The 22,296-nt window shown below is 43.6% G+C and overlaps 1 protein-coding gene across 1 annotated transcript in view; it reads left to right on the forward strand.

The window, feature by feature from the left end:
• Window positions 1-2,816: 2,816 nt before the first annotated feature.
• GPATCH11 (G-patch domain containing 11) overlaps window positions 2,817-22,296 on the forward strand; it is a 55,749-nt gene continuing 36,269 nt past the window's right edge. Inside the window, exons 1-2 of the mRNA XM_077283001.1 lie at window positions 2,817-2,974; window positions 7,790-8,016. Coding sequence (XP_077139116.1) covers window positions 2,910-2,974; window positions 7,790-8,016 — 292 coding nt within the window. The 5' untranslated portion in view covers window positions 2,817-2,909. The remainder of the gene's footprint in view (window positions 2,975-7,789; window positions 8,017-22,296) is intronic.

Genomic DNA, 22,296 nt, shown 5'->3' on the forward strand with positions numbered 1-22,296 from the left:
AACGACACTCCTTCTCTTCCAAGCTCTGCGGTGCGCCCAAACAGTGGTTTACCCCCACATATGGGGTGTCGGCGTACTCAGGAGAAATTGCACAACAACTTTTGTGGTCTAATTTCTCCTGTTACCCTTGTAAAAATAAAAATTTGGGGGCAAAAAGATCATTTTTGTAGAAAAAATGCGATTTTTTATTTTCACGGCTCTACGTTATAAACTTCTGTGAAGCACTTGGGGGTTCAAAGTGCTCACCACACATCTAGATAAGTCTAGTTTCCAAAATGGTGTCACTTGTGGGGGGTTTCCACTGTTTAGGCACATTAGGGGCTCTCCAAACGCGACATGGCGTCCGATCTCAATTCCAGCCAATTCTGCATTGAAACAAACGGCGCTCCTTCACTTCCAAGCTCTGCGGTGCGCCCAAACAGTGGTTTACCTCCACATATGGGGTATCGGCGTACTCAGGAGAAATTGCACAACAAAATTTGTGGTTAAATTTCTGTTTTTACACTTGTGAAAATTTAAAAAAATGGTTCTGAAGTAAAATGTTTGCAAAAAAAAGTTAAATGTTCATTTTTTCTTCCACATTGTTTCAGTTCCTGTGAAGCACGTAAAGGGTTAATAAACTTCTTGAATGTGGTTTTGAGCACCTTGAGGGGTGCAGTTTTTAGAATGGTGTCACACTTGGTTATTTTCTATCATATAGACCCCTCAAAATGACTTCAAAGGTGATGTGGTCCCTAAAAAAAACATGGTGTTGTAAAAATGAGAAATTGCTGGTCAACTTTTAACCCTTATAACTCCCTAACAAAAAAAAAATTTTGGTTCCAAAATTGTGCTGATGTAAAGTAGACATGTGGGAAATGTTATTTATTAACTATTTTTCGGGACATATCTCTCTGATTTAAGGGCATAAAAATACAAAGTTTGAAAATTGCAAAATTTTAAAAAGTTTCGCCATATTTCCGTTTTTTTCATAAATAATCGCAAGTAATATCGAAGAAATGTTACCACTAACTTGAAGTACAATATGTCACGAAAAAACAGTCTCAGAATCAGCGGGATCCGAGAAAGCGTTCCAGAGTTATAACCTCATAAAGTGACAGTGGTCAGAATTGTAAAAATTGGCTCGGTCATTAAGTACCAAATTGGCTCTGTCACTAAGGGGTTAATTTTTTGCAGGTGATCGAGTATGGTACGGTGAAATTAAGAATATTTAAATACTTTTTTCTGGCTGTGCCTTTTTTTTTAGCCCTTTCACTACTATAGGATTAGTAATGGATAGGTGTCTTATTGACGCCTCTCCGTTACTAATTGGGCTTAATGTCACATTACATTAGCAAGGTGACATTAACCCCTTATTACCCCATATCCCCCCCCTACTCGGGAGTGGGAAGAGAGGGGCCAAGTGTCGTAATTGGCGCATCTGTCAGATGCACCATTTCTGGGGCGGCTGGTATTTGTAGCGGGGGGGGGGGGGAGCAATAACCATGGACCCTCTCTAGGCTATGAATATCAGCCCGCAGCTGTCTGCATAGCCTTTCTGGCTATAAAATATAGACCCCACGTCATTTTTTGGGGGGGTCCCCCTAATTTAATAGCCAGTAAAGGCTACGCAGACAGCTGCGGGCTGATATTCACAGCCTAGAGGGGCCACGGGTATTACCCCCTTCCCAGGCTACAAATATTGGCCCCCGGCCATCGGCTTTCCCCCTCTGGCGCAGAAAATTTGGCGGGAGCCCATTTTTTTAATTTATTATTAAACGTTCATTAATAAACATCGGCCTTGCTATTACATATCTACTAGATGGTGGCCCAATTCTAACGCATCAGGTATTCTAGAATATGTATGTAGTTTATTTAAGAAGTGGTGTTTAAATCCCGATGCAATATCGCTGATTGGTCGCGGCCCAGGTGACCTTGACCAATCAGAGACGCGGGATTTCCTGGACAGACAGAAAAACTCTTAGATTATCCATCTATATATATAATTGTCTATCTATAGATATATTTATAGATAGATATATCTATAGATACATAGATATACCAAACATCGGGCTTGGTATTATCTATCGATCTATCATCTATCTATCGTATTTATCTATCTTATCTATCTATCGATATATTTATAGATAGATAATAGATACGATAGATCTATTATCTATCTATTCCATATCTATCTATCTCTGTGTGTGTAAACATTATTCTTCAATGGAGTATGTAAATGAATAGGTTGGACAAAAAAAGACTTCACTTTTTTTTTTGTATATCTTTATTGAGCTTACAAAAACAAACAATTCCGCATCAAAAACGCAGGTGACCTGCCAGTGAGCTCAGATGCAGATTTGGTGGGTGCAGGTTTTACCTGCATCAAATCCTGAGCCATTCCTGACAGTGGACACATACCCTAATATGGAGCCATTAGCGTCTGCCCCATGGCGTTTTGCCTTCCTCTGGATCAACATGTTCGGTTATAAGTCGGATTCACATGTCTGTCAGCCCGGCGGAGCCTGGTGCGGAGCTGCGATACCGGACGGCTCCTGCCTCTGCTGCTGAGGACCCACCGCTCCTTACACTGCCCATTGGTGAAGAGGGCACAGCCCGGGGGCCCGGCTTATTCACCACAAGGACCTAGCACCGTAGTCAGACGTGACACTGCTGGAAGCGCGCAATCCTGATAGCGGGGGACGGGGTTACTCGGTACAACGTGACAGGAGGCGTCTTACAAATTATTTGCAGAATAACAGCAGACCAACATGTCAGTCACCGGCGCGTATCACAGCGCCAGTAGTAAATATGGCGGAAATGAGAGCTGCTTCCGGTGGGAAGGAAATCCAAAGAGAACACCCGGTGCAGCCTTATTAAGTTCCGGGTCACTTCCGGTATTCAGATTAGACAGTTTTTGCGCATTAACAATGAGTAATATCGTGGAAGAAGAAGAAGAGGAGGATTATATGTCCGATGCTTTTCTCAGCTCCATGTACGTAGTGTGATGTGTCCGCTACTCTGTGCAGGTTAAGTCGTGTTTTAGCGATCGTTGTGGGCAATACTAACCTTAGGGATGGCGGGTACTAGTGTTTTGAAGCACTGTAGCGGGATATTGGTGTTGGGCACCACCGGGGGTGATACTGGTGAGGGGGATACTTGTGTTTGGGGACCACTGTGGGAAAAGATACTGGTGTTGGGGACCACTGCGGCGATGGGGATACTGGTGTTTGGGACAACTGTGAGCGTGGGGATACTTGTGCTGGTGACCACTGCGGGGGTAGGGATGCTTGTGCTGGTGACCACTGCGGGGGTAGGGATGCTTGTGTCGGGGACCACTGCGGGGGTAGGGATGCTTGTGTCGGGGACCACTGCGAGGGTAGGGATGCTTGTGTTGGCGACCACTGCGGGGGGTGGGGATACTTGTGTTGGCGACCACTGCGGGGGGGTTGGGGATACTTGTGTTGGCGACCACTGCGGGGGGGTTGGGGATACGTGTGTTGGCGACCACTGCGGGGGGTTGGGGATACGTGTGTTGGCGACCACTGCGGGGGGTGGGGATACTTGTGTTGGCGACCACTGCGGGGGGGTTGGGGATACGTGTGTTGGCGACCACTGCGGGGGGTGGGATACTTGTGTTGGCGACCACTGCGGGGGGGTGGGGATACTTGTGTTGGCGACCACTGCGGGGGGGGTGGGGATACTTGTGTTGGCGACCACTGCGGGGGGGGGGGGGGATACTTGTGTTGGCGACCACTGCGGGGGGGTGGGGATACTTGTGTTGGCGACCACTGCGGGGGGGTGGGGATACTTGTGTTGGCGACCACTGCGGGGGGGTGGGGATACTTGTGTTGGCGACCACTGCGGGGGGGTGGGGATACTTGTGTTGGCGACCACTGCGGGGGGTGGGGATACTTGTGTTGGCGACCACTGCGGGGGGGTGGGGATACTTGTGTTGGTGACCACTGCGGGGGGGGGATACTTGTGTTGGGGACTTGGGATTCGTGTGCGGATTTTTCCGCACCGTTTTTGAAAAATCCGCAGGCAAAATGCACTGCGTTGTACCTGCGGATTACCCGCAGATCTCGTGCTGATTTCACCTGCGTTTTTACACCTGCGGATTCCTATTGAGGAGCAGGTGTAAATCGCTGCCAAATCCACACAAAGAATTGTCATGCTGCGGAAAATACAACGCAGCGTTTCCACGCTGTATTTTCCGCACCATGTGCACAGTGGATTTGGTTTTCCATAGGTTTACACTGTACTGTAAACCTGATGGAAAACTGCTGCGAATCTGCAGCCAAATCCACAACGTGTGCACATAGCCTTACAGTCGTGATGATCGCCAAAATGCAGCTTACCATGCCTGATCTAACAGACTTCTATTTGCCTGCAAAACATGGACTATAAAATCCTATAATCTGAATTATATAATCCTATAATCTGAATGTACTCAAAGGGCTCGGTCAGACAAGTGTGTTGTTCGGACATGTGCTGTCCGTGATAATATCTGACAGCACTCGGAACAATGTTATTCAGTGGAGCTATTCAGTTGAGTTCCATCAAATGTACCAAATATCCATGTGAAAAAAACCAGCATGCACTAATGTCTTTTCTTTTTTCGGAGTTACTCACCCATTCAAGTGTACGAGTGCACAAAAATCCCAGATCCCATACGAATCATCCTTACTGCATCTATTTGTTATGGCTACTGTACAGTTAACTTAAGAAACTATTTGGTTTTATAAAAATTTTTTTATCTGTTCATGCAAATGACACACAATGGCATACTCTTTGCAAGGAATGAAAATCATTCTTTTACTGGATGAAATAAGGGTATGTGTCCAAGGTCCGGGTTGCCGGCACTTTGGACGGAGCGGAAAACCTGCTCTGCTCAAAGCGCCGCCCCCTTCTGTGTGCGCGGTGATTCCGGATGTGTTCATTGCACAGATCCGGATCGCCGCACCCTATACATAGACTGTGTTATTTGTCTTTAGGAGACAGAGCGTCGCCCCAAGGTAAACATGCTGCGTTCGAAAAAGATGCGCCACATGTCTGTAAACGCAGGGCCGGCGGATGCGTGTACACACGCATAGTGGAGACTGGATTTCATAAAATCCCCTCCACTATGCTGTAACATCTGGACGCTGCGGTTGTATGTAGCGTTCAATCCACAGCTAATCCGGATGTAATCCGACCCGTGGACACATACCCTAATAATATTTCATACTCTTGTCTGATCTCGGGTTAAAGGGAACCTGTCACCCCCAAAATGGAAGTTGAGCTAAGCCCACTGGCATCAGGGGCTTATCTACAGCATTCTGTAATGCTGTAGATAAGCCCCCGATGTATCCTGAAAGATGAGAAAAAGAGGTTATATTATACTCACCCAGGGGCATTCCCGCTGCGGTCCGGTCCAATGGTGTTGCGGTCTGGTCCGGGGCCTCCCATCTTCATAATGACGTCCTCTTCTTCTATTCACGCTGCGGCTCCGGCACAGGTGTACCTTGTATGCCCTGTTGAGGGCAGAGCAAAGTACTGCAGTGCGCAGGCGCTGGGCCTTTCTGACCTTTCCTGGCGCCTGCGCACTGCAGTACTTTGCTCTGCCCTCAACAGGGCATACAAGGTACGCCTGTGCCGGAGCCACAGAGTGAAGACAAGAAGAGGACGTGATCGTAAGAAGATGGGAGGCCCCGGACCGCGACGCCCGCCCAGGTGAGTATAATCTAACCTCTTTTTCTCATCTTTCAGGATACATCGGGGGCTTATCTACAGCATTCCAGAATGTTGTAGATAAGCCCCTGATGCCGGTGGGCTTAGCTCATCTTCCATTTTGGGGTTGACAGGTTCCCTTTAAGGCTAAATCCACACTATTTTGTAGCAATATATGTTTCATGTGGATTTTGCTGTGGATTTCACCCCTGTTAAGCCGTTCACTATTTGGTCAGTATTTTTACATCAATATTTGTAAGCTAAAATCAGGATTGGAGCAATCAGTGGAAAAGTATAATAGAAACACGTCACCACTTCTGCATTTATCACCCACTCCTGGTTTTGTCTTACAGATACTGATGTAAAATACTGACCAAATACTGAACGTGTGAATCGGGCCTTATGTTGAAATCTGCAATGAAAATCCATTGCATATTTATGTTATAACATAAGAATGCTCATCTGTGTTCAATTCATTTTCTACAGGACTGCCAGAAAAAGCAGAATAACTTAACTTAAAAGGTTGGCAGAACCCTGTAACTACTTAAAAGGGAATCTGTCACAGATTTTTGCTACCTCATCTGAGAGCAGCAGATGATAGAGAAAGACAGCGTGATTCCAGCGATGTGTCACTCAGTTTACTGGATGCAGCAGTTGTGATGCAATCAGTGTTTTTGATGTAGCAGTGCTCAGAAAGCTAACCCCGTCCGCACCACAGCTTTCTGTGTATATTGACAGTGAGCTTCTAATCAGTGCTGGGGACCTGGTCTGACCAGGATGTAGATGAGCACCAGTGCGGCAGTGATAATCTGCTGCTGAAAAGACACTTGTAATTAAATAACAGGAAACAGCCTAATAAGTGACCCATCCCTGATATCAGTGTCTCTGCCCCTACCTCATGCTTCCCTCAGAAAACATACCAAAAACCTGTTTACAAGTTTAAGAAAAAAAAAACTGTCAGTTCAAGAAAACAAGTTCCAGTTGCCACTTTCTAAGAGTAGTAACGTTTTATAGTTCAGTCAGTAGCATTGCATAAAGGCTTGTTTTTTTGCGAGGTGAGCATTATTCTTTTTACTGGTACTGTTTTGGGGTCCATTCGACTTTCTGACCTCTTTGTATTATATTATTATATTTTGCGGACGTAGAGTGACTAAAAACAATGATTAATCTACGTATTTTAACCATTTGTTAGTTTGGACAATTATGCACACAGTAATGTCAAATATATAATTTCTTCTTATACTGTAGGTTTCGCGTTTGTTGTTTTTGGGTGATTTAAAATTTTTAGATAATTTTGAAAATATATGTATTTTTTTATTTCCCATTTTTAATTAGTTTGCTTCCAGAACTTGAACTTGTGATCTCCTAATTGCCTATTTAATGCGCTGCAATATTGTAGCAGTGCAGTTGAGTTTTGGGGGGAAAGCTGATCGCTGTCAGAACAGATGCTTGTTCCGATTCTAGCCCTTTAAATGCCGCTGTCAGAATTACCAGCAACATTTAAGAGGTTCAACTGCGCCAATCACAGCATTACAATGTGGTTCCAGCTGCACCTGCTCCATACAAATCTGTGCACAACAGCTCTATATGTATGGCAGATGATGCCAAGGGGTTAAAAAATTCATTATAAAACCCTATTGATGATCAATATTATTATTATTATTATTATTTATTATAGCCCCATTTTTTCCATGGTGCTTTACATGTGAGGAGGGGTATACATAATAAAAACAAGTACAATAATCTTGAACAATACAAGTCACAACTGGAACAGGAGGAGAGAGGACCCTGCCCGCGAAGGCTCACAATCTACAAGGGATGGGTGAGAATACAGTAGGTGAGGATAGAGCTGGTCGTGCAGTGGTTTGGTTGATCGGTGGTTACTGCAGGTTGTAGGCTTGCCGGAAGAGGTGGGTCTTCAGGTTCTTTTTGAATGTTTCGATGGTAGGTGAGAGTCTGATATGTTGTGGTAGAGAGTTCCAGAGTAGGGGGGATGCACGAGAGAAATCTTGTATGCGATTGTGTGAAGAGGAGATAAGAGGGGAGTAGAGAAGATCTTATGTTCCTTATTAAAATAATTGTGTATTTTATTTTCCAGGCAGGATGTTAGACCAGGAATCACTTTGCCAAGGAGCGTCAAAGTAATTTACCAGAAGGAAGAGAAGCATAAGGAAAGTAGTATTAAGAACAGACAAAAGAGCCTGAAAGAGGTGGAACAGGAGAGAAGAGATGCAGTGCTGAATGAGGCTCTGAGCAGAGAAAACAAGGGCTTTGCCTTACTTCAGAAGATGGGGTATATAAAAGGTCAATCACTTGGCAAGAAAGGTAAAAGTCTCATATTTTATTTTTATTATTATTAGGTGATTATTACATACATGATGTAATATCACACCTGAAAAGAACCACAAAAGAGAACACCTTGATCCAATGATGCCTGTGATACCCAGATCTTTATCCTTGGCTTTCACACTTATCTAGCAGTCTTATAAGTTCACCATTCGTAATTCCTTGCTTATTAAAGTATCGTGCAGTGAAATGGAACTAAATGCCTCCTAAGTAAATAGGTCGTCCAGATAAAATAAGTATTGCCTATCTGCACTGATCAGATCGAGGAACTTTTATCCCCAATAGAGGGGACTAGTCACAGCACAAAAAAGATAACTTGCGAGTACACAACATTTGACAAAATCACAGAAAAATACCCCAATAAACCTATATTAATAGATAAATTTTATTGATAAATCTAAAATTACCAAGTAGTGCAAAACAAACCAGCACCATCACCAAGTATTGAAAAGAAACTAAATAGAAAAGGCCAAAGGAGATGCCTGGCCCTATTCAAAAATTACATGCGCGCTACCTGTCAGCGGAGGTTGGCACCTTGAGCCAGCGAAGCTATGGGCAAAAGGCTTGCTTACATGAGAAAAAAGAAATAAAATAACTTTTAATATAACCTTTACAAACGGGACATACAACAATTACAAACACCACACATATAATGGTGCACCCTAAAAAAACCCCTATAGTTGAACCCTGGTCTGTATATCTGCCTATCAGCGGAGGTTGGCACCCTATATACCCCCACGAGAATGGCACACCCGCTCAACGGTGGCTGACCCTATTCTCCTATTGTGCCCTACTCAAAAGTGCCCACTGATACACTTTCACAAGATGGAAGGATAGTGCCAATAGTATAGATCAGAAAAACAGGCAGTGCATCTATAAACAGCTTTCTGTAGCACTGCCTGTTTTTCTGATCTTTAGAGTTCTTGCATACATACTGTCCCCGATGGGGCTCACAATCTAAATTCCCTATCAGTATGTCTTATCATACATCCTAGCCACACACCGGTTATGAGAAAAATAACTTCCAGGGGCTTGATCCGTTCTAGCATCACAGGGTGGAAAGATGCATAGAATGACTAGTTGGAGCCAGGTAGCAAAGCTGTATTTGGTCTTAACGCGTAGCAGGGTCTCGGCCTGATCAGATGGCGCCAAAACCGCCTCTCTAGGACCGTCTATTAACAAGTTATGACCTATCTTAGGTTTTGGAGTTTTTAGCTGCCAGAGGCTAGGGGAGGGGATTTAGGTTCAGCCCAGAGGGCAGGAAGGGAGTGACCCAAAGGAGTTAAATACTTGTGTAAAGCATGGCCTAATGTTTTTCTCTGCGGAGGTCGCTATGACACATCGTGTGGGGAGACGTCAAGGAATAGAGGGGACCACCAGCCTCCCATGAGGCAGCCCCTCGCCCGCAAGCCAGGCCTTTCTTTTGACTGGTAACTGACTCTTATATTCTGCGTACTTTGTCCTACCACTTTTGTATTTGCATATCTGACCATTGTATATGTATAACCATTGTTTTATATAGTGTTTTGTCTAGTGTGCCCTTAAGACGATTAAATAATATAATTTAACCTTGGTTTTTTTTTTTTTTATTTTGGTCCACGAATTCCCACATCCATGATCTTGGTTTAACTTTCCATTCTTATGGGCCTGGTTTCTGGACCAATATTATCTCGTTAACAGACCGGGCTTGTATCTAACAAGGAACTGGTGGCAGTATTACCGGGCTGACCAGTTGCTGTTTCACTGGTGCTAGTGAAAGGGGACTCTGTCTGTCAACGTTGTCAGTGGGTGTGGTGCCACATTCTCACTCCCCGTGCCTCCCTTGACCCGTGTGGACAGGGGGTGTCTGTGTATAACTGTGCCTAGGTGACCTCAGGTGTCCTTAGGGGGTGTGGAACGTCACATTGGTGCGGAGAGCGTATTACGTGATTCTGCGGATTTAATAGTGACGTCAGGCAAGGTGCCCTCCTTCACATGTGATAGTGGTGGGATTCTGAATGATCTCTCTGGTGCCATCCTTCACACAGACCATAATACATCTTGATATGACTACCCTTGTGTTGGATTGGGTATAAAATGGACTTGGGTAAGTAGTAATAAGAGTCATAACATTAGATGCAGGATTCATATCGCTAGCTGTGGGATACTTCTAGCATACCCAACGTAGAATATTATTATTTATTATTATAGCGCCATTTATTCCATGGTGCTTTACATGTGAGGAGGGGTGTACATAATAAACACAAGTACAATAATCTTAAACAATACAAGTCATGACTGGTACAGGAGGAGTGAGGACCCTGCCCGTGAGGGCTCACAATCTACAAGGGATGGGTGAGGATTCAGTAGGTGAGGGTAGAGCTGGTCGTGCAGCGGTTTGGTCAATCAGTGGTTACTGCAGGTTGTAGGCTTGTCGGAAGAGGTGGGTCTTCAGGTTCTTTTTGAAGGTTTCGATGGTAGGCGAGAGTCTGATATGTTGTGGTAGATCTTGTGTAAAACAATACTTTATTTGCCTGTTAAAATTCCACGTATTAGTAACATATATTTCCTTAGATGTTGTTTATAGTTTGAACTTACTTTTAATGCCTCCTAGAGCAATCCACATACTGTTTGGCTTCCCTTTTGAACACTGTATATATGTTTGCACGCTAATAATATTTGTACACCTGTCTTTTTATCTGATGAAGGGGATTCCCTTGCGAAACACATTTTTAAGCAATAAATACAATACTGACCTTAAGTGCAGAAACCTAGGTTGTTTTTTTTACGTAACCACTCTTTTCATACCCATTGGATTCTGCACCTGCCAGTTAAATGCACTACATAGCAAGCTGCAGAATGCTGTTCTGTGATACAAACAAATGCCTCCATCTCTTGAACGACGTTCTAAGCTGATTTTTGCCCAAATCAAAGTTGAATCATGACCATTTGTTCCCTCCTGGCTGTGTGCTCTGATGGCGAAAACTTTCCAACCTGCTGGTGCAGCTGTGAGGCTGTAATGTGCCACATGGGCAAATACTGACACAGTTTTACGAAAAATTGCTGCTGGGTTGTGATGCGATTTTTCTTAGTGTTTTTTGCCAGTAAAAAGCACTTGAAAAAATAGTTTTTGCCTGTTCTGTGGCCAATAATCAAGTACAGTTTTGCCACAGTAACTGGCTGAACAACTCGCAACACACTGCAATGGGTACACACAATTTGATTGACCTCCCTTAACGCTTCCTTTTTTATAGAGAACTTGTCATTAGATTAATGCTGCCTAAACCACAGCAGCATGAATTGTAGCCTGGCCATGTGACTGCAGCCTGGTCTGTTATACTCAGGAACAACCCAAGATTTCAGAGAAGACAAAGGTTGGAGAGCCGGCTGGGGATTATAGGGAAAGATGTGACAAGTCTGTTGCTTCTCCCCACCGTGTTCCAGGTGATTGACACTTCTCTTCCTATGTACACACATGGGAGAGACCTGTCAATCACATGTGGTGTTTCAAAGTAAGACCTACCTGCCTGTATGAATGTAGTGACAGTTTCCCTTTTATAAAGGGGTTGTCTGGTCAAAACTGATTGTCTACAATATCTCTGTGTGACTGCAGACTTATGAATCCCCCATCACTGTGCACTGCAGAGGTTTGCAGGTTTCAGACCCGGGACCGGAGGCTATGTATGAGCTATACACATGAATGCAGCGAGGCTGCGCCCTCTAGTCGGCCACTCCCACTGGACTTCTGTTTCACTGGTTGGGGTGCCGCACCCACTGGCTGTAAGTATGTATAACTCATACACACTCTTTACTCCCGAGTCTGAAACAGGCAAATCCCTGCAGCGCACACTGCACCCCTAGTCAGTGACTGCAGACTTATTGGTCTTGACCAGACAACCCCTGTTATTGTATAAGCTACCTTTTTAATGATTTTTTTTTTTCCCCAAATGTCTAAGGCATTGCATTTGTTTTTTTTTTGTTGTTGGTTTTTTTTCACCCTCTAGCGACCGCTAACACACATCAAAACGGCTGCCGCTAAGGGTACTTATTCCCTACGGCGATTGGTGAATAAGACTGTAGCACCCCCCTAGAGTCAGAAAATCTCTAGGGTCTCGGCATTTCTGCTGTATACAGGCAATTGGACAGCTGCAGCTTCTAGTTTCCCATGGAGACTATTGAACCATGCAAAAAGTAAAAAAAACAAACAAAAAAAGTTTTTTAAACATATAAAATACGATACGCCTTTTAACGGCAGCCGCTAAGGGTACTTAATCCACAGCGCCGTTAATTAACGGCGCTGTGGAAAAAGTGAATAGCGCCCCCCAGAGTCGGATTTTCTCTGGGGTCTCGGTTGCCGAGGGTAGCCGAGACCCCAGAGAACATGATTCGGGGGGTTTTTACCGACCCCCGAGTTGCGATCGCCGGTAATTAACCGTTTACCGGCGGTCGCAACAAAAAAAAACAAAACGCGATTTGCCGTTTAATTTCTCTGTCCTCCGATGTGATCGCACATCGGAGGACAGAGAAATGTGGTCCCCGATGGCCCCCAATAGCCCCCCAATACTCACCTACCTCCCCCGGTGCTCCTCGTGTCTCCCCATGGGCGCCGCCATCTTTTTTCCGGGAAAAAATGGCGGGCGCAGTGCGCCAGCCGCCCAGCACCCGGAAGATCTTTGGGGTCTCGGCTGCCGGGGGTAGCCGAGACCCCAAAGAACATGATCGGGGTCGGTTTGCACCGACCCCTGCTTTGCGATCGCCGGTAATTAACAGTTTACCGGCGACCGCAAAAAAAAAAAAAAAAAGCGATCAGTTATTTCTCTGTCCTCTGATGTGATCGCACATCAGAGGACAGAGAAATAGGGGGATTCGGGGACCCTATCATACTCACCCGGGGTCCCTGGGTCCTCTTCTGTCTTCTCCTGCCAGCCGGCTTTTGCATCATGGCGGGCGCATGCGCAGTGCGCCCGCCATCTGCTGCCATCTGCCGGCCGGCAGGAGAAGACAAGTTGGGGCTAAAATTAGGGTTAGGGTTAGAGTTAGGGTTAGAGTTAGGGTTAGGGTTGGGGCTAAATTTAGGGTTAGGGTTAGGGTTAGGCTACTTTCACACTAGCGTTTTTTGGCTTCCGTCGCAATGCGTCGTTGGAGAAAAAACGCATCCTGCAAAAGTGCTTGCAGGATGCGTTTTTTCTCCATTGGCTTGCATTAGCGACGCATTGCGACGGATTGCCACATGTCGCATCCGTCGTGCGACGGATGCGTCGTGCTTTGGCGGACCGTCGACACAAAAAAAAACTACATGTAACTTTTTTGTGCGACGTGTCCACCATTTCCGACCGCGCATGCGTGGCCGGAACTCCGCCCCCGCCTCCCCGCACCTCACAATGGGGCAGCGGATGCATTGAAAAAACAGCATCCGCTGCACCCGTTGTGCGGCGCTTACAACGCTAGCGTCGGTACGTCGGCCCGACACACTGCGATGGGCCGAGTACGACGCTAGTGTGAAAGTAGCCTTAGGCGTTGTGAAAATTGTGCACAACGTGGGCAGCGGATGCAGTTTTTCAACGCATCCGCAGCCCAGTCTATGTCCTGGGGAGGAGGGGGCAGAGTTACGGCCACGCATGCGCGGAAATGGCGGACGCGACGTACAAAAAAAAGGTTACTTTGAACTTTTTTTGTGACGACGGGGGCTAAAGTTATGGTTAGGGTTGGGGCTAAAGTTAGGGTTGGGGCTAAAGTTAGGGTTAGAGTTGGGATTAGGGTTAGGGTTTGGATTAGGGTTGGGATTAGTGTTACGTTTGGGATTAGGGTTGGGATTAGGGTTAGGGTTGGGATTAGGGTTAGGGGTGTGTTGGATTTAGGGTTTTGATTAGGGTTATGGTTAGGGTTGAGATTAGGGCTGTTTTGGGGTTAGGGTTGTGATTATCGTTAGGGTTGTGATTAGGATTATGGATTGGGTTGAGATTAGGGTTAGGGGTGTGTTGGGGTTAGGGTTGGAGTAGAATTGGGGGGTTTCCACTGTTTAGGTACATCAGGGGGTCTCCAAACACGACAGCCAATTTTGCGCTAAAAAAGTCAAATGGTACTCCCTCCCTTCTGAGCTCTGCCGTGCGCCCAAACAGTGGTTTACCCCCACATATGGGGCATCAGCATACTCGGGATAAATTGGACAACAACTTTTGGGGTCCAATTTCTCCTGTTACCCTTGTGAAAATAAAAACTTGGGGGCTAAAAATCTTTTTTGTTGGAAAAAAAAATATTTTTTTTATTTTCACTACTCTGCATTATAAACTTCTGTGAAGCACTTGAGCTTTCAAAGTTCTCACCACATATCTAGATAAGTTCCTTGGGGGGTCTATTTTCCAAAATGGGGTCACTTGTTGGGGGTTTCTACTGTTTAGGTACATTAGGGGTCTGCAAACGCAACATAACGCCCGCAGACAATTCTATCAAAGTCTGCATTCCAAAATGGCGCTCCTTCCCTTCCGAGCTCTGCCGTGCGCCCAAACAGTGGTTTACCCCCACATATGGGGTACCAGCATACTCAGGACAAATTGGACAACAACTTTTGGGGTCCAATTTCTCTTGTTACCCTTGTGAAAATAAAAACTTGGGGGCTAAAAAATCTTTATTGTTAAAAAATATATATTTTTTATTTTCACGACTCTGCATTATAAACTTCTGTGATGCACTTGGGCATTCAAAGTTCTCACTACACATCTAGATAAGTTCCATGGGGGGTCTAGTTTCCAAAATGGGGTCACTTTTGGGGGGTTTCTACTGTTTAGGCACATCAGGGGCTCTCCAAACGCGACATGGCGTCCGATCTCAATTCCAGTCAATTTTGCATTGAAAAGTCAAATGGCGCTCCTTTGCTTCCGAGCTCAGCCATGCGCCCAAACAGTGGTTTACCCCCACATATGGGGTGTCGGCGTACTCAAGACAAATTGTACAACAGCTTCTGGGGTCCATTTTCTCCTGTTACCCTTGGTAAAATAAAAATTTGGAGGCAAAAAGATCATTTTTGTAGAAAAAATGCGATTTTTTATTTTTTTTTATTTTCACGGCTCTACTTTATAAACTTCTGTGAAGCACCTGGGGGTTTAAAGTGCTCACCACACATCTAGATAAGTTCCTTAAGGGGTCTAGTTTCCAAAATGGTGTCATATGTGGGGGGTCTCTACTGTTTAGGCACATCAGCGGCTCTCCAAACGTGACATGGCGTCCGATCTCAATTCCAGCCAATTCTACATTGAAAAAGTAAAACGACACTCCTTCTCTTCCAAGCTCTGCGGTGCGCCCAAACAGTGGTTTACCCCCATATATGGGGTATCGACGTACTCAGGAGAAATTGCACAACAACTTTTGTGGTCTAATTTCTCCTGTTACCCTTGTGAAAATAAAAATTTGGGGGCAAAAAGATCATTTTTGTAGAAAAAATTAGATTTTTTATTTTCACGGCTCTACGTTATAAACTTCTGTGAAGCACTTGGGGGTTCAAAGTGCTCACCACACATCTAGATAAGTTCCTTAAGGGGTCTAGTTTCCAAAATGGTATCACTTGTGGGGGGTTTCCACTGTTTAGGCACATCAGGGACTCTCCAAACGCGACATGGCATCCGATCTCAATTCCAGCCAATTCTGCATTGAAAAAGTCAAACGGTGCTCCTTCACTTCCAAGCTCTGCGGTGCGCTTAAACAGTGGTTTACCTCCACATATGGGGTATCGACGTACTCAGGAGAAATTGCACAACAACTTTTGTGGTCTAATTTCTCCTGTTACCCTTGTGAAAATAAGAATTTGTGGGCGAAAAAATCATTTTTGTGAAAACAAATGCGATTTTTTATTTTCACGGCTCTACGTTATAAACTTCTGTGAAGCACTTGGGGGTTCAAAGTGCTCACCACACATCTAGATAAGTTCCTTGGGGGGTCTAGTTTCCAAAATGGTGTCACTTGTGGGGGGTTTCCACTGTTTAGGCACATTAGGGGCTCTCCAAACGCGACATGGCGTCCGATCTCAATTCCAGCCAATTCTGCATTGAAACAGTCAAACGGTGCTCCTTCACTTCCAAGCTCTGCGGTGCGCCCAAACAGTGGTTTACCTCCACATATGGGGTATCGGCGTACTCAGGAAAAATTGCACAACAAAATTTGTGGTTAAATTTCTGTTTTTACACTTGTGAAAATTAAAAAAAATGGTTCTGAAGTAAAATGTTTGCAAAAAAAAGTTAAATGTTCATTTTTTTCTTCCACATTGTTTTAGTTCCTGTGAAGTACGTAAAGGGTTAATAAACTTCTTGAATGTGGTTTTGAGCAGCTTGAGGGGTGCAGTTTTTAGAATGGTGTCACACTTGGTTATTTTCTATCATATAGACCCCTCAAAATCACTTCAAAGGTGATGTGGTCCCTAAAAAAAAACATGGTGTTTTAAAGATGAGAAATTGCTGGTCAACTTTTAACCCTTATAACTCCCTAACAAAAAAAAAATTGTTTCCAAAATTGTGCTGATGTAAAGTAGACATGTGAGAAATGTTATTTATTAACTATTTTTTGTGACATATCTCTCTGATTTAAGGGCATAAAAATACAAAGTTTGAAAATTGCAAAATTTTAAAAATTTTCGCCATATTTCCATTTTTTTCATAAATAATCGCAAGTAATATCGAAGAAATGTTACCACTAACTTGAAGTACAACATGTCACGAAAAAACAATCTCAGAATCAGCGGGATCCGATAAAGCGTTCCAGAGTTGTAACCTCATAAAGTGACACTGGTCAGAATTGTAAAAATTGGCTCGGTCATTAAGTACCAAATTGGCTCTGTCACTAAGGGGTTAAATGGCCCCACTTTCACCCCATTCAAAATAAAACAAAAAATATCAAACATACACATATTTGGTATCGCCACGTTCAGAATCGACCGATCTACCAATATAGAAAAAGTAACCCAATCAGTAAACAACATAACGAGAAATAAATTAAAAACGTCAGAATTAAGTTTTTTTGGTTGCCGCTACATTGCAATAAAATGCAATAATGGGCGATCAAAAGATTGTATCTACACCAAAATGGTATCACTAAGAACGTCACGCTCAGCGTGAAAAAATAATAAGCCCTCACTCAGCCCCAAATCACAAAAAAATGTAGACTCTACAGGTCTCGGAAAATGGCGCTTTTTTTTTTTCTTCTTTACCAAAGTTTGGATTTTTTTTTCACCACGTAACTAAAAAAGAACCTAGACATGTTTGGTGCCTATGAACTAATGACCTGGAGAATCATAATGGCAGGTCAGTTTTAGCATTTAGTGCACATGGTAAAAAAATTTAAATAAAAATAACTGGAATTGAACTTTTTTTGCAATTTCACCACACTTGGAATTTTTTCCAGTTTTCCAGTACACAGTATGTTAAAATTAGTGTTGATGAAATAGCTTCGGATAAGCAGTTATCCGCATAACTGTAGATAATACCAAATAGCTGCCTCAGGAACCTGGATACCTGGAGCGCTCCCGATAATCAGCTATTCGGCGCTTTCACAAAGCATGCATGGAGAACCCAACAAACTGGCTCTCCATGCATGTGTTGTGACTGTCACACAGCCGCGACACATGCAGCTGTGGCGCCGAACAACTGGAGCGCTCCAGGTATCCAGACCCGAGACAGCTATTCGGAAAAGTGCGTATCCGAAGCTATTTGATTAACACTAGTTAAAACCAATTGTGTGGTTCAAAAGTACAACTTGTCGCAAAAAACAAGCCCTCACATGGCCATTTTGACCAAAAAATAAAAAATGTTATGGCTCTGGAAAGAAGGGGAGCAAAAAATGAAAATACCTCTGGTCGTTGTGGGGTTCAGGTCAAAATTGGCGCAGTCATTAAGGGGTTAATGGAGGTGAGTGATAAACATTGCTCACATGCATCAGTGGCCATGTATAGGACTGAATTTCTGCGGAGGAAACTTTACTGTACTAAACCAGGGATCGGCTATTTACAAATGAAGACAGCACTATGTATTATTCAGCAATTTTATTAAGTAAAATAAGCCCCTTAAGAACCAGGTCTAATGTGGCTTTAGGCTCCGTTCTCATGATGAGCGTGAGATTTTTATGTTACAGATATATCTGCACCTATAAAGTATGTGCACACATTCATTATTTGCAGCAGATTTTTCTGCATCAAAAAGCAGTATGTTGGCAGGAAAAATCTGCATAAAATCAGCACTTTTTTTTAATGCGTTTTTACGTTTTTTACTCCCATTCATTTGAACAGGTAGAAAAATGTTGCAAAACCATTAAAAGAATAGACGCGCTGTAGATTAAAAAAAAATTGGTTTACATCCGAAAAGAAAAAATGAGTAGTGTCCTTGAGCTTTCCGAAGTCTGATTCATTTTGCTTGTATTTAAAATGCAGCGGTTTTTTTTACCTGTGAAAAATGTTCAAAAAAAGTTGGTTTTTTTTGTGTTTTTTTTTCTTCTATAGTTTTATTACTGTTGTATACTCTATTGGATAAAAATTGTTTCTTTGTCACCTTATTCTGAGAGCCCGAAGTTTAATAATTTTCGTTAACAGAGCTATATAAGGGCTTATTTTTTGCCCTGACTTAATCTACCGTATTTTTCAAGTGATAAGACGCACCTTGGTTTTAGATGAGGAAATTAGAAAAAAAATTGAAGCAAAAAATGTGGCCAACTCTGTACTTAATATCTCTTATCCTGGTATACAGGTGCATCTCACAAAATTATCAAAAAGTTAATTTATTTCAGTTCTTTAATACATGAAGTGAATGTCACATATTATATAGAGTCATTATAAACAGAGTGATCTATTTCAAGTGTTAATTTTTGTTTATGTTGATGATTATGGTTTACAGTAAATTAGAATAATTAATATAAACACCTGCAAAGGCTTCCTAAGCATTTAAAGTGGACTGCTGCTGGAGTCATTGCTTGAAGAGACACTACACACAGACATATCCAGGACATGGGCTACAAGTGTCTCATTCCTTGTGTCAAGCTTCTCATGACCAATAGACAAATCCAGAAGCATCTTACCTGGGCCAAGGAGAAAAAGAACTGGACTGTTGCTCAGTGGTCCAAGGTGTTGTTTTCAGATGAAAGTAAATTTTGCATTTCATTTGAAAATCAAGGTCCCAGATTCTGGAGGAAGAGTGGAGAGGCCACAATCCAAGCTGCTTGAGGTCTAGTGTGAAGTTTCCACAATCGGTGATGGTTTGGGGAGTCATGTCATCTGCTGGTATAGGTCCACTGTGTTTTATCAAGACCAAAGTCAGCGCAGCCGTCTACCAGGAAGTTTTAGAGCACTTCATGCTTCCTTCTGCCAACAAGCTTTTTGGAGACTGAAATTTCATTCTCCAGCAGGACTTGGCACCAGTCCACACTGCCAAAAGTACCAATACCTGGTTTAAAAACAACAGTATCACTGTGCTTGATTGGCCATTAAACTTGCCTGACCTTAACCCCATAGAGAATCTATGGGGAATCATCAAGAGGAAGATGAGACACCAGACCCAATAATGCAGATGAGCTGAAGGCTGCTATCAAAGCAACCTGGTCTTCCATAACACCTCAGCAGTGCCACAGGCTGATCGTCTCCATGCCACGCCGCATTGATGCAGTAATTGATGCAAAAGGAGTCCCGACCAAGGATTGAGTGTAGATCAACATTTCGGATTTTAAAATAATTTTTCAAGCTGGTGTTATAAATTATTCTAATTTACTGAGATAATGACTTTTGGGCTTTCATTGGCTGTAAGCCATAATCATCAACATAAACATAAATAAACACTTAAAATAGATCACTCTGTTTGTAATGACGCTATATGAGTTTCACTTTTATATTGAAGAACTGAAATTAACTTTTTGATGATATTCTAATTTTGGTGTGCACGGCCCCCTCATTCCCTTGCTGGTGTGCACGGCCCCCATCAGGCAGACATCCCTTAAACTATTTCTTGCCTTCCCTGCTCTCCCTCGCAGCGTTTTGTTCCGATGCCAGCAGATGATTTATGCTGGTAAGCAGCGCATGGCAGGGATGCCAAGGACAGCTGTCGGAATACTCACTCCTCTCCACGCCGGGACTATGTTTGTGGAGAGCAGTGAATATTCATTCTTCTTTAATAGTGAGCACAGTGTTAGCTGCAGCCGCCAGCTACCTGCAGCTGCCGGGCGTTCACGTGTGCCACTACTAAAGGGAATGAATATAATAATAATAATTTTAATTCTATAGCGTCAACATATTCTGCTGCACTTTGTGTTTTAGAGGGGACTTGTACAGACATAAAACAGATACCAAGAGGAATGACGGCCCTTCTCGCAAGCATTGACTGCATTCCATGCCTATTCATTGCCTGAAGTAGCGGACACACGCAAACGTGCTGCACTTGCAGGAAGCCGGCTGCTGCGGTTAACCGCGTGTCTGCTATTAAAGAGAAATAAATATTCACTGCCCTCCTCGCCCATGGGCATGGAATGCAGTGAATATTCATTTCTCTTTAGCAGCGGGCACAGGAGTTAGCTGCATCAGCCGACTCCTGCCTCATGTGACCCCTCTGTTCCACCGCTGCTGCTCCCCCACCTCCCCACCACAGCCAGAGCAGGACATCCGGACTATAAGACGCACCCCCCCATTTTGCTCCACATTTTTGGAGGAAAAAAGTGCACATTTTCCACACTGCTCATCTTTCAGTATAAATGATGCGCTCATTTATTTTTTTTCAGTAGATAATGACAAGAAAGCAATTTAAGGGGTTATTCTGGTTTGTAACGAAAGTCTGCAGTCACTCAATCTGACTACAAACTTTTAAAATTCTCAGTGTGCGAACTGTGCGTTGTCGGGCTTCTCTAATGTCGGTGGCGAGAGTGAGCGGCCGTGTGACTGTAAGTATGCGATGTGCCACATCTTCACTAAACTGTCTGGCCTCACTAAACAACTGTTTTGTTAGAATGTGTCCGGAAGTTTTCATATTGCATACTTGCAGTCACATGACCGCTTACTGTCGTTGCCGTCACGGTATATAATCCTGACTGCAAGTAGTTCACACCCTGTGAGGATTTAATAGTCTGCAGTCAGATTGAGTGACTGCAGACTTTCGTTAAAAACCTGGATAACCCCCTTAAAGGGAACCTGTCAGCAGGATTGTACACACAGTAACCTACAGACAGTGTCAGGTCAGCGCCGTTATTCTGACTAAAATGTCAGACCGACTTCCGGTCATCTGGCCGGAAATGCGCACACCGGTGACCCCCATCACAGGGCTGTACTGTAGTGTCACAATTCTGGTTGTACAATAGTTCATATAAAGTTTTTAGGAATGAAAAAGGCGAAAAGCTGAACTTACTGTAACATTTTATTGCTCTATTATAGTTTGCCTTCACAGAGAAAACTGTCTGAACCACCAATCTGTCACACGTCTGGCACTGCTCCGTTTTGCCAAGTAGTAAACATCATACTTTTCCTATTTTGCCCTTTCTGTAGATTTTCTTTGGGGCTTTCTGGGCACTGAAAGCAGCAGTTACGGTTGTTAAGGTTAAGCTGAGCAAGTGTTATTTATGTTCTTGATGCTTTCTATTGATCACTGCGGCGGGTCCTCAGTGCATTATAGCTATTATTTATTGCTCAGAGGCTGCAATATTTTTTACTTTATGTCCATTTATATAAAGACAGATAAAAAGGTGCTTTGCCGTTCCAACAGACAATGTCCAATACATTCCACAAAGAGGCAAATAAAGATTGCTGTCTAATTAGTATGGGGAAGGCGCTGTGCTGCTGTCCACTAGCAAAATGTAAAATAAGAACGGAGCCAGCCAAGATATTTCACCGGTAACGTAGACCAATGCTTGGATGAACAGCCTGTCCTGCATATTTCTCCATCTATAAATTTGGATCTCCAGAAAGCGAGGAAGGTGGATTTTCTCTAGTCCCAAGCCTGCTGTCTCGTGATACTTCATTGTTTTTTCAGAGCCATATATTGGCAAGAAATATAGGACAGTGGCATGGAAAAGTCAGAGTATTCTAGTTAAAGGGGTTGTCTAGGACTAAACAATTGATGACCTATCCGTAGGTGATTCAACGATTAGTCCCATCACAAGTGAATGTGAGATAAGTGCAGCGCTCGTCTGCGGCCACCTTCAATCTGCGGGCCTGCTCTGTTCATCCCTTACATTATAATCGCAGAAGAAAAATAACCTTTGGGGTACAGTTTATGACAAATTCACAGAAAAAACCCCAGTGTAAATGTTGATAGTTAAAAAATACCTTTTATT

The sequence above is a fragment of the Ranitomeya variabilis genome, chromosome 2, assembly GCF_051348905.1.
Source record: "Ranitomeya variabilis isolate aRanVar5 chromosome 2, aRanVar5.hap1, whole genome shotgun sequence".
NCBI lineage: Eukaryota > Metazoa > Chordata > Amphibia > Anura > Dendrobatidae > Ranitomeya > Ranitomeya variabilis.